The 15250-nt window shown below is 45.5% G+C and overlaps 1 protein-coding gene across 1 annotated transcript; it reads left to right on the top strand.

Moving 5' to 3' along the window:
- Positions 1-2893: 2893 nt before the first annotated feature.
- Positions 2894-14757, top strand: ALAS1 (5'-aminolevulinate synthase 1). The gene is given in 13 exon segments (XM_004676096.2): positions 2894-3021; positions 3975-4193; positions 6876-6910; positions 6912-6957; positions 6960-7103; positions 7882-8031; positions 8405-8627; positions 9665-9849; positions 10281-10460; positions 10808-10972; positions 12933-13201; positions 13901-14063; positions 14454-14757. Coding segments are annotated over 12 exon segments (1920 nt in total). The 5' UTR covers positions 2894-3021; positions 3975-3994; the 3' UTR covers positions 14615-14757.
- The last annotated feature ends 493 nt before the right edge of the window (positions 14758-15250 follow it).

Here is a 15250-nt window from a genome sequence, read left to right as displayed (position 1 = left end):
TACACTGCTATATAAACTGGCACAGGCACCCTAAAGGGCACTTATGGCCCAAATCCAAGGCCATCCTAAGCATCAGCAGCTTAAGGTTTTTCCCACCTTCAAAAAAAGCTGGCAAAATTTCTTGCCTGACAGACAGATGTGGAAACTGAGGCCCAGGGAAGAGCAGTAGTAAGCTTGTCCTCATGACTTGACCCTTGGGTACTGCTAAGAATAGCTCCTGGGGCCCAGAATGGAAAAAATGATCTCTGGGGCTGGGACTAATATTTTCCTTTTGCCTTGGGCTCTGGATGGGAATTGTGTGCAGCAGCCCCTGATTATGATAACAACATAGAATCGGGGTGGGGGTGGGGGTTGGAAGGAAGTGGGGGAGGCCAGGCCCCACGTCATTGCCAGAATGGGATCTGACCTTGCCTTAACTCCAGAAGCTTGGGCTCCCCTGCCCAGGGCCAGGATGATAAGATAAGTTTGTTGTGAAGCTCTGAAGAGTGAGACATGATAGGAATGAGGGAGGAAGTAAGGGGGGAGGTGTTGAGGGAAGGAAGGAAAAAGTAGGGAAGAGGGGACAAGGAGGAAGACTGACACAGAAAAACTCTACCAGAATAGGGCCCACCCAAACTCACAACTGAGGCAGGAAGGGTACTCCCACTCACAGATACAAAAACTGAGGATAGGGCCTTGGGTAACTGCCCAAGATCCCAGAGTCAGAAAAAGACATAAACCAGGATTAGAAGTCATAGCTTTAGTCCTTACACTTCAGTCTCAAACTGGAAATGCCTCAGGAAGCGTTTGCCAAAAAGTGAGCCAAGGTATTTCACCTGGTAACCCACATTAGCAGGAAGGGGCCTGCATAAATTGGTCAGAATCAAAGTGACCACTAGGCATTTGACCGGTGCCCTGGTGGTGGTTCTTTTATGACCTTTTATGACCTTTGTGGTCTGACTTCAAAGTTGCAACCCTACCTACAATCCAACTATTTGTGCTGACTCATACTGCACTCCCACCCCCAAGCTCAAGCCTTTCTCACTCAAGGCTTCACTCTCCAGTCTCCCAATTCCACAGAGATCTATCCTTCCAGCCAGTATCTCTTCTCTGGAAAACTTCCTGGTGGCTGGGATTCCCCCTCCTTCAGCGTCTGTTGGAGTAATAACTTCCTCCCCCTCCATCTGGGAATGTTTACAACATTTTATTTCACTTTCTGTATGAGTCTGCTTTGTTTCCCAACCTTTCCCTCTATTAAACAGGAAACTCCCAGCAAGCTGGAGACTCTCGGTTTAAACAATAAACCTCTGAAATCCATGACTTCACCTGACCCTCCCACCAACCACAGTAAACTTTACAATAAGGAAACCCAGCCTCAGAGAGGTTGTGGCCTGCCAAGGACTTAGAAGATTTAGAACCATGGCTAGAATTCATGTCCAGCTCTAATGTCCAGTTCTTTCTGCTTTTACTTTGCCTCTGGTCACCGAAACAGCCCTGAGACAGGCAGAACAGAAATTATGATTCCCCTTGCCCAGGTACAGAAAGTAAGGCCCAGAAATGGGCCAAGCACTCAAAACCACCTACCTTGATTCCCCTTCTAACTGCACTTGGGTATGCATCAAGTGCTGATCTTTTCTCTGTCCTCTTTTCTGACTGATGAGCACCACTCAGGGACCCTAAGCAGGATGGGGAAGAGCTGGCTCTCCCAAACCAGAGCCCTCAGCTTGGGCCTCTAAAGTGGTCCCAATGCCACTCTGGACCCAGTTGCCTCTTGCAGTGGGGGGACTTCCCTGGTCTGCCTTATAGCTAATTAGAAACAGACAGGGAATTGGCAGTACCTGGACACACCTTGCTCACATCACTTTGGACTTTGTCCCTTTTATTAATGTTCAGCTGGGGAAGGAGTAAACCTTTTCCCCAAGAATGGAGGGCAGCTCCCAGCTGGCACTAGCCCAGCCCAAACCAACCCAAGTTAAGCTGAAAAGAATATGGAGCAAGACCAGACTGGCATTCCTGAGAAGGATTTGCCAAACCCTACCCTGCAGGTGTAGTCTGGGGGAAGACTCAAAGAAGGCACAGCCCAAATCTGAACTTGGGGTAGAGTGTGGCGCCACACAACTGGTACTCAGGGTGGTCAGCAAGGGGCTTTATTCACACTTGGTGGAGGTGTGTTGACCATGGAAAATTAGCAAATAATAACCATTATGTGTCAAACCTAACTATATGTCAGGCTCTGTGCCTCCACCTGCCCATTCCCCTACATCCATACCCTATTTCATCACCCACCCCATTGTACCCCACCCTTTACCCCCACCAGTGCTCAGAGCTATAAATTCCATCCAGTCCTTTCCCTCCTCTGAGTCATCTGAGACTGGATGGCTTCTAGCTTCTGCTCCTCCTCACTCTTAAGTCACCCTCTCTAGTTCCTCGCATTAGTTACGCCCCCCCCTCCCGCCCAGGAAACTCCATCTTTGGGCAATCCAGGAAACTCCATCTTTGGGAGGTCCTCCGTCACACCCCTGGAAAGCAAGCCCGAGGGAAGGGTGGCAGATCCTGCTTAAAGCCCTAGTTCTAAAACTTCTGTTTTCCTTCCACTTCTAAGTTTAAGAACCCACTTTTTAAAGCCCTATAACCCTCTGTTGGCCCTCACTTCCCCTCCGACTCTGCTCCTTAATGCCCCACAATGGAGTTCCGAAATATAGGGTAGCCAAGCCGAGGTTTATCCACCACCTTACCCCTATTCCTGGCTGACGATCCCAGGAAGCCATGACCCCATTCGAACCCCCCCAGCCCACCACTGCTGGGCACCTCCGGGTCCCGCCAGCCTTACCAACTACTTAGCTCCAAGCCCGCGCCTGCGCACAAGAAAGCCGAGCCCATGGCGCATGCGCAGCTCCCACTTTCGTATATTAGGACGACGGCGTTCGCGGCCTCGGCATTCTTGCCGACAAGGACACCGGTCTGCTTGTCTTGGGGGCTCGGGTGCTCGCTGCCGTCGCTGCTGCCACCGTCGCTGCCGTCTCTCCGATTTTCCCCGCGCAGGTGAGGGCTTGAGCTCTGGGTGCGGCGCCGACGCGGCAACCCCCGCGAGCCGGGCTAGCCCGGGTCCGGTCCCCGGCCGTTGGGACCCCATCCCCCACCTCCTTTGGGTCAGCGCTCGTCTCCCAGACCTTTAGCCTATTCGGTCGCCTCCTGACGTTCCCCATTTAGCTGGCCCCTTTTGAAGTCCCTTCTCCTATACCCTTCCCGTTATTCCTGAGCCCTCCACGGCAGGGGGAACCTGACTCCCCCCCCACCCCAGGACCACCACCACCTCCTCAGTTCCAACTCCTTCGATTTTGTATTCCCTGCCTCTCCCCAGTGAGCTCCAAGGCGCTTCCTCAAGGGTAGGGGTATCCTTGCCCTTCTCTTTGCCCCCGCCTTTCTTGCTTGTGACCAGTTCACCTAGTGTGAGGGCATGACTTTGGTGAAAACCTTGGGGGCCCGGGTCCCCGCTGGACACCTTTTTTAGTTTGGGAGTGTGGAGACCTGGAGAAGGTCAGGTTTCCTTTGACTCCTCTCTGCCTGGATAGATGACAGTGATTTCTTCCCTAGCCTTACTTCTCCACCTGAGCATGTGCCAGGATGTCATATCTGCTCTGTACATCTCCAAGGAGTCTCTGACCTCCCAAACCTGTTTTTGACTTGTCCCTCTTTGTCCCACTCCCTTGGTTATTAATCATCAGTATTTACTTCATCTGAAAAGTTGTTTTGCAAGTGCCTTTGTCTGGAGCTGGGAGTGAAAGAGAAGTTGGTGACCCAGGTTAAGTATGGTCACCACTCCTTAGTTGAGTCCCACCCACATCAGTGCTACTGTCCGTAGACATTTTATAGTGAGAACTGTTAGTATTACAGGGCACCATTGCTATAAACTTCAGGTGAACCTGAACTGGGTGACCGGTTAGTGGCATTTGCCTGATTATTATCAAGGGTAGCAGTCTTTCATCTTTCTACAGGATCAGTGCACCTCCGGGACATGGAGACTGTTGTTCGCCGCTGCCCATTCTTATCCCGAGTGCCTCAGGCCTTTCTGCAGAAGGCAGGCAAATCTCTGTTGTTCTATGCCCAAAACTGCCCTAAGATGATGGAAGTTGGGAGCAAGCCGGCCCCTCGGGCCCTGTCCACTGCAGCAATACACTGCCAGCAGGTCAAGGAAACCCCTCCAGCCAACGAGAGTAAGTGCCATTGGAAATAAAGTGGAGGTGGGAGGGTGTAAATGTTTGCAACCATTAGTAGGCTAGAGATAGTTCTGATCCCTGGGTGGTAACCAGTGGGTTATTTTGTGCTTTCTGTGAATTAGTTCATGTATTTGTCCTAACCCCACAACTAGGGATTTTTAGTTTTGTCGCCTTTAAAGATGCAATGGTGGCTGGTATTCTAGGTTACAGATTTCTTTATTGTATGTCAAGGTCTATGGGAGTTTTACTGTTCATCTGTGCCTCATTCATATAAATATATAGTTGGAATGTTCTGTTCCAAACTTTCATTAAATATCTAATCCTTGGCTATTTTTAATAGACTGTTTTTAGAGCAGTTTTATGCTCAAAGCAAAATTGTACAGAAGCTTTTGGCTTTAAAAGTTCGAACTTTTTTCTTCGTTATTCTTTTAAAATTATTTTGTGATGAAATTCATATAAAATTAAACTTAACCACCTCAACCAGTTTTAAGTTCACAGTTCAGTGGTATTAAGTACATTCATGTTGTACAATCCTTGATCTCTAGAGCTCTTCATCATTACAGATTGAATCTCTGTGTCCATTAAACACTAAATTCCCATCCCTAACCCCTGGCAACCATGATTCTGCTTTCTGACTCTATGAATTGGATTTCTCCAGGGATCTCACAGTGGAATCATACAGTATTCACTAAGTAGAGATTCTTTAAAACACATGTATCTTTATTTTCTATATGAATTACCTTGTCTTAATAAAGAGTAAAGAGATCAGAAGAATTTAATTTTGATCTGACTCTGTCAAGAGAGCATAAAATAACTCTTCAGATTCCACTTAATCCTAAAGAATTATTTACCTTACAGCCTGTTTTAGGTGTGTTCTCTAGATGTGGACTTAAAAGAGGACTTACTCTCCTCTTTACCATTGTCCAGGAGTTATTTATTTTTTCCTGAAGAATCAAATCCTCCTTTACCATCCTCTTCCAAGCAGTAGAAGAATCGTTGAGTAGAATGTGGCTTGTCCACTTGACAGATTCCCATGCAACTGTCACAAGTAATATTCACAAAATAGCTACTAGCTGAAGCAGAACTTTTTTCTAATAGATCAAAGGTCTTGTTTTGTTTTGTTTTCCCACACCCACCATGCCATGAATTCACAGGATGGCCCCAGCGGCTCAGGTTCCTTTCCATTGGTTTGCAAAGAATGTGCTTTGCAAAGAATTTTAGGCTGGCAATTCAGCCTGAACCCAAGTACCTTTCTCTTTGGCTTCTTTTTTTCCTTGATTATTTTCTTTGTTTTATAAAACTATCTCAAGCTAAAAATGCTCAGTAGAATTCTCTTGGCAAGAACTCTGCCCTTGTTTGTGTACAGCAATGCCAGCTGCATACTGGGTAACATTACCGACTCTGAACAGTTTGTCTAGGTACCATTTATGGGACAGTACTTTTTGAACAGGTGTTTGTCCCCTTGATGTTGACAATATCACCTTTCTTGTAGATTTGCTTGTCTGTGGCCAAAGAAACACACCATGTTTTCTAAATAGCCTAGAGAACATATAACAGGAGCCTCCCCTCTCCCTTTGTGTTGGTCATTTTGGTGTTTTACTGGAAGATGGCGGTTCTGGCTGAAAGGAAGTAACTTAATCTTTATAATGAAATGAAAAGAGCAGAATAAGTGAACAAGTAAAGTAAAAATTTTTAAAAATCTGAACAAGTAAAAATTTTTAAAAATCTGTGTATAGAGGGAGAAAGATAATACACCTTAACAATAGTTACGTTTTGAGTGATAGCACTTTCTTAATTTTTCTAGACGTCCTACAATGAATATGTATTACTTTTATAATCAATAAAATGAACTTCATTTTTTTTTTTTGGCTTTCCTTTATAGAAGATTTTGATGAAAACTGTATTGAGACACCTTACCCAACTTGTGGGAAAGGCTAGCCTATGACTCACAGGAATATTCCAGAATGATGAAGACAGACTTTTCTAGAAGGAAGGTGAACAAATTTGCTCAAGGGGAGAGGGAATTAATTGTAACTAGAAACATAATTACTAACCATGTTAAGTCCGTGAACTTCTTTGATGCATTTAGATGAGAAAGTAGATGAGGTGTGTGCATATGATATCCCTGTTATTTTTCCTTAGCATACTAATTACTAGAACTCTGTTAGACAGCTAATTCAGTGTTAGCCTAATTTCTTTTGTTAAAAAGAAAAGCAGTAGTTTATATGTCAAACAATAGCAAGCTTCATTGTAAAGAATTTGTTTAGAAAATATTAATAGAGAAAAAAATTGTATGAACACTTTCAGTTACTTTCAAGAGTGTCCTCTCATGAAATAGGCTAAGTGTACTTAAAGTAGATATACTCAGAATAATCCAATTTAAGAACTCTGAGTTGTCTGAAACTAGAAAATACTGTCTGCATTTATAAGTAAGAAGTACTGTAACTTCAAGAGGTAGCTGGCCTACTAGCTAACCCTTAACAGGAACATAGTTTCCAGTGAGGCAGATGGGAAAATTGTCACATTAACAGGACCTAATATAAATAAAGTTATGTCTGGATGGTGGGGTAGGGTAAGTATGAAGTTTGTTTTTGAATACAATAAGAGAAAGATACCAGTGGTTTTCTTATGTTCTGAGCAACCAGATCTGATGCTTCAGTTTTTCTCTCTCCCCTTTAGAAGACAAAACTGCCAAAACTGAGGTTCAGCAGGCTCCTGATGGATCCCAGCAGACTTCAGATAGCATACAGCTTCCATCTGGACACCCCTCCCCTGCCACGAGCCAGGGCACTGCAAGCAAATGCCCTTTTCTGGCAGCCCAGATGAGCCAGAAGGGCAGCAGTGTCTTCCGCAAAGCCAGTCTAGAGCTTCAAGAGGATGTGCAGGAAATGCATGCTGTGAGGAAAGGTAAACAGAAGAGACAGGAACCATTAAAAGGGCTGTGGAGGTCCTGGTGGTATTTACGGACCCTTAGGTTTATGTATGAGCTATCATTAGGATAGTGTAGTATGTTTGTGTCAATACCTTCCTCCTTTGGGACCAAGGAGGAAGATCATCAAGATAGACAAAGGGCTGCATTGCAAAATGTGGGACTTTCTGATGTGTGTAGAATGTGGCCACCATTTACAGTAACTACTTAATTTCCAAAAATACCCTACAGTCATAACTATTATCTGACACCTTTATTTCTTTCCACCATCTGTTGGGATAAGAGAGACAAATGATGATGTTACTGCAGTTAAGTAAATGGTCTTAGCACTCTCATCTGTGTGTCTTAATGAATGGTCATTGAGTGACACCTTAATTCCAGTTGTGGCTGTGTCCACGGAGCACTCAAGGTCCCCAAAAGTACTCCCTTGGTAGAAATTATGTATATATGACTGGAATCATCTTTTGTGAAGAAAATTGAGATAAGGGTGATAGGTGGAGAAAATATGCTAACCAGCTAGAAAATTTGGGACTTTAATGTTCATTAAAAGCTGACTGGTAGCACCAAAAAAAAAAAAACAGAAGGCAACAGATGTTGGCCATTTCAGTAATTAAAATAGGAAAAGATTCATGTGTCACTCATAAGTAGTTATAATTGGCTCTTTTTGGTAGTAAGTCATTTTTGGCAGTATGTCTGGAAGGTATTGTCAACCCTGACTTCAATGTTGGTCTCTGCCACTTGTTACCTTTGCCACAGAGGTTGCCCAAACCTCAGTGAATCCCAATGTGATTAGTATGAAGACTGATGGTAGAGAGCCAAGTGGATTGCTGAAGAACTTTCAGGATATCATGCGCAAGCAAAGACCGGAAGGAGTGTCCCATCTTCTTCAAGATAACTTGCCAAAATGTAAGTCTCATTGCTAGCCTGATGCAGGAGAGAGTTTTTAAGTTAACCATACATCAAGATTAAACACACATGAGTTGTGAATTGAAAGCCATGCCCCTAACTCTCAACTCTCAAATTCTGTGTGTAGTCTGCCTTCTGTTTCTTAATGCCTCCTATCTGTACTGGTGCTGTGCTAAACTTGACCTACACAGTTGTATTTGAGACATGCACAGTCTCAAGAACATCAAGTAACTTGCCCACATAAGTACTTCACTGATTTGCCCAGGCCTCTCTGCTACTAAGTGACCGAGCTAACATGGAACCCAGGTCTTTCGCCAAGTCCCACACGTGCTCTTGAACCATCTAACTATGATGTCTTTTGTTTGGTTTTTAGCTATTTCTACTTTTCAATATGATCGTTTCTTTGAGAAGAAAATTGATGAGAAAAAAGAGGACCATACTTACCGGGTTTTTAAAACTGTGAACCGAAGGGCGCATATCTTCCCCATGGCAGATGACTATTCAGATTCTCTCATCACCAAAAAGCAGGTGTCAGTCTGGTGCAGCAACGACTACCTAGGGATGAGTCGCCACCCACGGGTGTGTGGGGCAGTCATGTAAGTAACCCTCAACTTGCAGATATCACTGACATTATTTGGCAAGACATTGATGATATATGAGGGTTGGATCTTTTATAGGGGGAGTATTCAACAGTTGAAATATTCAGCTGTGTCATAGCAAATACTAAGCCTTTAAAAATACCTACAGATTACTTGTAAAGGAACTTTAAAGGACAAATAGCTGTTGGAGCCCCTTTGTGTGTGTGGGTTCATGGCTCAGTTCACTTCCTAGCAGGCAATGAACCAGGGACACCAGGCGTCTTGCACAGGGACATCCTCGTTTACAGCTCCTGATGGAGAAATACAAATCTAGCAGCTTTGGAGGAAAAAGTACTTTAAAAAGGTCTATTAAAAAGGATGGCAGAGGACAGGACCTACACAATGTGCAGAAGAGACTTGCTGTTTGGAAACTGGAGAGGAGGGAAACAGCTTCGGTCCTGAGGAAGTCCCTTGTCCTCATCAGTTTGCCTGATCTTTGGGTTGAGAGAGGGACAGGCCCCATCAGGCCTCTTGCCAAGACAAGCAGTAAAGAAGCCATTCTGCATTTCCAGTGCTCCTGCTTTTATTTGGAAAGGAAGTTAGAAAAATGGCCACCTTTTCCCCTTGTCTTTCCTCCCCTTGTATGTGTATGATACTGGAATTTTTTAAATTAACTTAAACATCTGTGTGAAATCAATTCTCAGCCATGAAAATGGGAAGTCTAAATGAGAACCAAGAGAATTAGGGCTCTCCATGGTGATGCAATAGGTTAAAGCACAGCACTGTGGGGCTGTCCGCAGCCACTGCTGTGAGAGTTCAATCCCCAGTCTCGGGGGTGACCCACATGGCACAGCAGATCTCTCCTAACCTGCCACTTCTCCCCTCAGCAGTGTATTTCAGTAGATGTGCCTGTTCTACTCCCCACTTTGTCTATGGTGTATTCTCTCACCCCCCACAACTCTGGCCTGTACCACATTTCTTGTATGCATAAATAAATGAGTATTTTTTTTAAAAAAGAGAGCGAGAACCATGAGAACTATTTTCTGTCTTTAAAGGGACACTTTGAAACAACATGGTGCTGGAGCAGGTGGTACAAGAAATATTTCTGGAACTAGTAAATTCCACGTGGACTTGGAGCAGGAACTGGCTGACCTCCATGGGAAAGATGCAGCACTTTTGTTTTCCTCATGCTTTGTGGCTAACGACTCAACCCTCTACACTCTGGCTAAGATGATGCCAAGTAAGGAAGCCTGTTAGGGGTGCCTTTGAGTTTTTGTGTTTCTTAATAGGAATATTTGCAACAAAGAATGCTTGTCAGAGACATATCATTTAGGAGTGTATCTGGAAACTTTGTCATTGAATTGAACATGAAGCACTAACTGCACATTATAAACTAGCAGAACATTTTATCGGAGAAGAATCACATTTAAAGGACTTAAGCTAATTACTTCTAATGTGATTTGTAGTTTAAGGAAAAAATTTGGAGAAATTTCTTAATTGTTATATAGTTAGCACTAGTCAGTTGTTCTGCCAGAAAGGAGCTGGCATACAGTGCCCTTTTCCTGCTGGGCAAGAGTAGCACTTTTAGGCTATGTCTGTTGTCTCTTGACAGTCTAGGAAGTAATTTATCTTTGTTGCAGATGACAATAAATAGCATTTTTGTCCTGTTAGGCTGTGAGATTTACTCTGATTCTGGGAACCACGCCTCCATGATCCAAGGGATTCGTAACAGTGGAGTGCCAAAGTACATTTTCCGTCACAATGATGTCAGCCATCTCAGAGAACTGCTGCAAAGATCAGACCCCTCGGTCCCCAAGATTGTTGCATTTGAAACTGTCCATTCAATGGATGGTAAGTCTAAATAGAGACCAAGCTGAACCCTTCAGTAAAAACTGGACCTGAATTCTTCAGAAGTATGGTGTTACTGTTTTTGCAGTTTCCTTTTTTTTTTTACTACTTGCCAGGATCTTGTAGCTGGTGGTTATTGTATAGATTTGGGTGAATGTGGATTTTCTGCTCTGACTTCTAATAGGCTGTAAGATCACAAGATAACCTAGAAATTGGGGGAAGTTCATTTTTTCCCCAGTACCCATAATGATAGTTTATAACATAAGTTACTTTGTTCTTGACTGACTCTTAACAAAACAGAAATTTATAAAATAACAAGTTCTTCAGAGCAGCCTGTGGTCTCTCCTCAGGAGCGGTGTGCCCACTGGAGGAGCTTTGTGATGTGGCCCATGAATTTGGAGCACTCACCTTTGTGGATGAAGTCCATGCAGTAGGGCTGTATGGGGCTCGAGGTGGAGGGATTGGTGATCGAGATGGAGTTATGCCAAAAATGGACATCATTTCTGGAACACTTGGTATGTATCTGTGCCATAACAAAAGCCTTACTTTCTGTGCCTTGGGTTGTTTCCTTATATCTAAAAAGATAGTTTTCTCCTAGAGCAGTTAGGACCTGCAGGTTCAGCCATTGTGAGGTGCTAAGCTCTGTGCCTGTCACATGGGAGCCACTCCAGTTCACACAGCTACTTTGTATTTCCTCTGCCCCCTAATTGAGAGGCTCACTGAGGTGGGACACCAGAGCTGTGCCCCCGCTGCGCTTACACCCTGCCTGCATGGCTCACTGGCTGTGTGACCTTGGGCTGGTAGTCAGCCTCTCTGCCTCACTCTCCTCATCAATACAGTGGTGATATCAGTAGGACCTACCTCAGTTTCGTGGGACAGATATGTGAATTAAATGCAAATAATTACTGTAGATATTCTTTTTGCCTGTGAGGAATATAAAGAGATGACCATGTGGGGCTCTCCCTGGTGGCTCAGCGGGTTAAAGCACAGCACTGTGAAGCTCTCCAGAGCCACTGCAGCATGAATTCAATCTGCAGCGAGGGTGCTGATCCACATGGCATAGCAGGCCTCTCCTGGCCCTCCCGCTGCTCCTACCTGTTCTTTTCCCCACTCTATCTCTGGTAAATCCTCTCACACACACCCCCCCCACACACACACACATACCTTTTTTGTAAGCATAAATAAATCCTTAAAAAAAAAATCATGTAAATTTTACAAAAAAAAATTGAGGATTTCAAGTTACAAGGCACCTAGGTGAAGGTCTATTTAGCAAAATGCCAATTTACAGCTTACACTTGATAAAAGAAGGGCAGGCACAAAAGAGTGCCTTCGCCTTTCTGGTGGCGTGGGGGTTAAGTCTCAGCCCTTCTCAGCCCTTTCACCACTACAGTCTGAGTTGAAGACCTGACCCACATGGTTCAACAGACCTCTCCTGACCTGCCCGCTGCTCCCCTCAGCAGTGTATTTCAGTGGATATGCCTGTTCTGCTCCCCACTCTGTCTGCTGAATCTTTTCACTACCATCCCCACCTCTGCCTTTTACCCATTTCTTCTGTGCCAAAACAGAAAGCACACTTCAGCACTGTTACAGCCTGTGAGAACCCCCTGCAGACCAGGAGAGCCTGGTCTGCCAAGAGAAAAACACTTGTGCATATGTCCAAATTCCAGCAGCTCTTTTAAAGAGCTCTCATTTGTGGACTCTCTGAAGTATGGTCATTGTGAGATGGAAAAAACTGGAGAGATTTTCCACTGTAATAGCTTATACCAACCCAGCCCTGCATGTGGTTCACGCAGGAATGTTAATTACAGAACATAATGTTAAGATCTATGAGGACTCTTCTGGAGTCATTAATCCTGAAACTTGAGATACAGATTATACAAAGAGACTTAAGAATTAAAAAATGAGGCTAGTACTAAATTAAACCTAACAGGTTCTCAGTTTTCATATTTACATGGCAAATGCTAGTTGTCCAAGTTTTGTGTTTACTTAAACAAAACAGTCACACCAAAACAGTTAATGTCTTAGCTGGGTTACATTCCAGTCCCACGGGTGACACTTAAGGTTTAGGCACCGCAGTGCAGGTCCTGTCCCAGAGAGCACACACAGTGCGAACATAGTGCAGAGCACAGACAGCGCTTTGCCCCCCAGAAGAGCAGGCGAGAGCAAGCCTGGGGGGAAAGGCAGTGGGAAAAGAGGCAAGCAGTAGCTTGGTGTGCAGGCACACTAGGGCAGGCGCTCAGGGACCAGGCCTGGTCTGGAGACCCACATTTTGATCCTGGCCATATACCAGCTTTACCGTATGACTTTAATTTCCTCAGCTTTTTTCCTTTCACACTTGGATGGTCATGCCTTTACCTCAGAGTTAGGGCAAATTAGGAAAAGAAAAAGAAAAGGAAATGCCTTGAGATTGTACACAGTACTTTGCTGTGTACATTTAGGGACTCCTGCTGTACTAAATAGACCGTCTACTCGCAGGCAAAGCCTTTGGTTGTGTCGGAGGGTACATCGCCAGCACAAGTTCCCTAGTCGACACTGTGCGGTCCTACGCGGCTGGCTTCATCTTCACTACCTCCCTGCCACCCATGCTGCTGGCTGGAGCCCTGGAGTCTGTGCGGATCCTGAAGAGCGCCGAGGGGAGGACGCTTCGCCGCCAGCACCAGCGCAATGTCAAGCTCATGAGGCAGATGTTAATGGATGCCGGCCTCCCAGTGGTCCACTGTCCCAGTCATATCATCCCTGTCCGGGTAATGGCCAGTGATTACACCCACTGGAGACAGTGCCTATGCACATAGTAGAAGTGTCTGGGTCATGCCTTCCTGCAATTGGGCTGGAGCAGCGTGACTGCCAGGGTGGGGGCTGTAGCAAGTGGCCTCCGCTTGGCTGACTTCATAATGAATATGAAGCCTTTGAACCCAGCAGACTGGAGCAGAGGTTCTTTCTCTAGAACACTGGCTTTAATAGGGTAAACACAGAGCTTCTATTTGTAAAGCTCCAGAAGTCTGAGGTTGGCTAGCTTTGAAGTTTGGCTGTCTATTCGGTTAATTTCAAAGTAGGTCTTGCCCTTCCTGCCACAGTGCCCTTTTGGTATCACAGTCAAACTAATGTTATTAATATAGTTAGTGTAACAAAGCTGCCTTCATCATGCACAGTACACATCCCCCTGGGTATGAGAGCCAGGTGGGGTCACCCAGCACCTGCTTATTACACCCCCCCACCCCCCCATGAAGCCTGGAGGAGATCAGTAGGAAACTGACATCTGACATGGCTTCAGTTCTCTGAACTGGATAACACTGTCCCCTTTGCCTGGCAGGTGTGTGGGAGGACTTCACCTCCCTCTGGGAAGGCGCTTGAGCCTGAGCCCTATGGGCACTGAGTTCATTAGAGTTTCTGCTACTGGAGAGTACATCTTATTCTGACCTTACCTTCTGTTACCAACAAATTAGGTTGCAGATGCTGCTAAAAACACAGAAGTCTGTGATGAACTCATGAGCAGACATAACATCTATGTCCAAGCAATCAATTACCCCACCGTGCCCCGTGGGGAAGAGCTGCTGCGGATTGCCCCCACCCCTCATCATACACCGCAGATGATGAACTACTTCCTCGGTGAGTCCCAGAGCGCGGCCCTCACTGGTGAGCTGTACTGCAGTGTTTCTGGCGGAAGCCCTTCAGCGGCACTCAGACTTGCTGCTGCTTCTCCCAAGAAGTTAGGAATGCTGTGCTATGGTATAAAGCTCTAAGAGACATTTGGTTGACTCACTTAGGAGGGACAGTTATTTGGAAGCTCTGAGAGAGCCTAGTGGTCCACCCATTCTTTCTAGTGGCCATTGTCAGGGAGACTTCAGGCTGCAGAGTCAGGGCTGTTGCGGGGAGAAGACACTTCGAAGGCTTGAGTCTCTGGCGTTTGTGAACATTTGTGCTAAAGATGTTGCATGGGCATGTTTTCATTTCTCTTGGGTAGATACTCCTCCTGACTTAAACTGTTTCTCCTCTCAGAGAATCTTCTGTCTACATGGAAGCGAGTGGGACTGAAACTCAAGCCACATTCTTCAGCTGAGTGCAACTTTTGCAGGAGGCCACTCCATTTTGAAGTGATGAGTGAAAGAGAGAAATCTTACTTCTCAGGCCTGAGCAAGTTGGTATCCGCTCAGGCCTGAGTATGTTGTGGCCTCGGTTACTCTGCTTAACCCCATATCGTATCCATATAGTCTCCAGAGTTATCCTTATATGTGAATTAAATTATATTAAATTTTAATCTATAGTGAAAGTGTAATCCTGAAATAAATTCTTATGTGATGGATCCTTGTTGGCTACTGAATCAAAAGCCCGTTTATTTTCATCTCTTTAAATTTAGTGTGTAGTGCTGAAATGTATAGTGTATAAAAATACACCGTCCTCCAGCAGTGGCTGCCAGCCTGGATGCCCGAAGCTGACTGCTTCAGTGCCGTGCTCCTGCCTGACACAGCCGCGCCATAGCAGTCCAGCAGCTCCAAGAAGTCACACACAGTGGCGGGCAGCTACACTTGAAACTTCTGACCTCGCGTCCGAAGTGGGCAGTCATGCTGCCCAGCAATCCTGCTGCGGCGCTTTCCCACCCTCTTTCCCTTCGTAGTTACTGCAGCGACCTCATACTTTCCCTGAACGCAGGGCAGTCGGGAGGGGACAGCTTGTCTGTGACTACAAGTCCTCCAGTTGAAGTGGAGGTGTGTGTGCACCTCGCCCCATTCCCCTCATACTCTGGGGCCCAGTTATTGCACACGCCTGCGAGCATCGTGGACTTGCCCCTGAGTGGG

This window comes from Condylura cristata, unplaced genomic scaffold (assembly GCF_000260355.1).
Source record: "Condylura cristata isolate star-nosed mole 26May11 unplaced genomic scaffold, ConCri1.0 scaffold00004, whole genome shotgun sequence".
Classification (NCBI taxonomy): Eukaryota; Metazoa; Chordata; class Mammalia; order Eulipotyphla; family Talpidae; genus Condylura; species Condylura cristata.
Note: the sequence above shows the minus strand (reverse complement) of the source record. Positions and strands in the feature narration are given on the sequence as shown.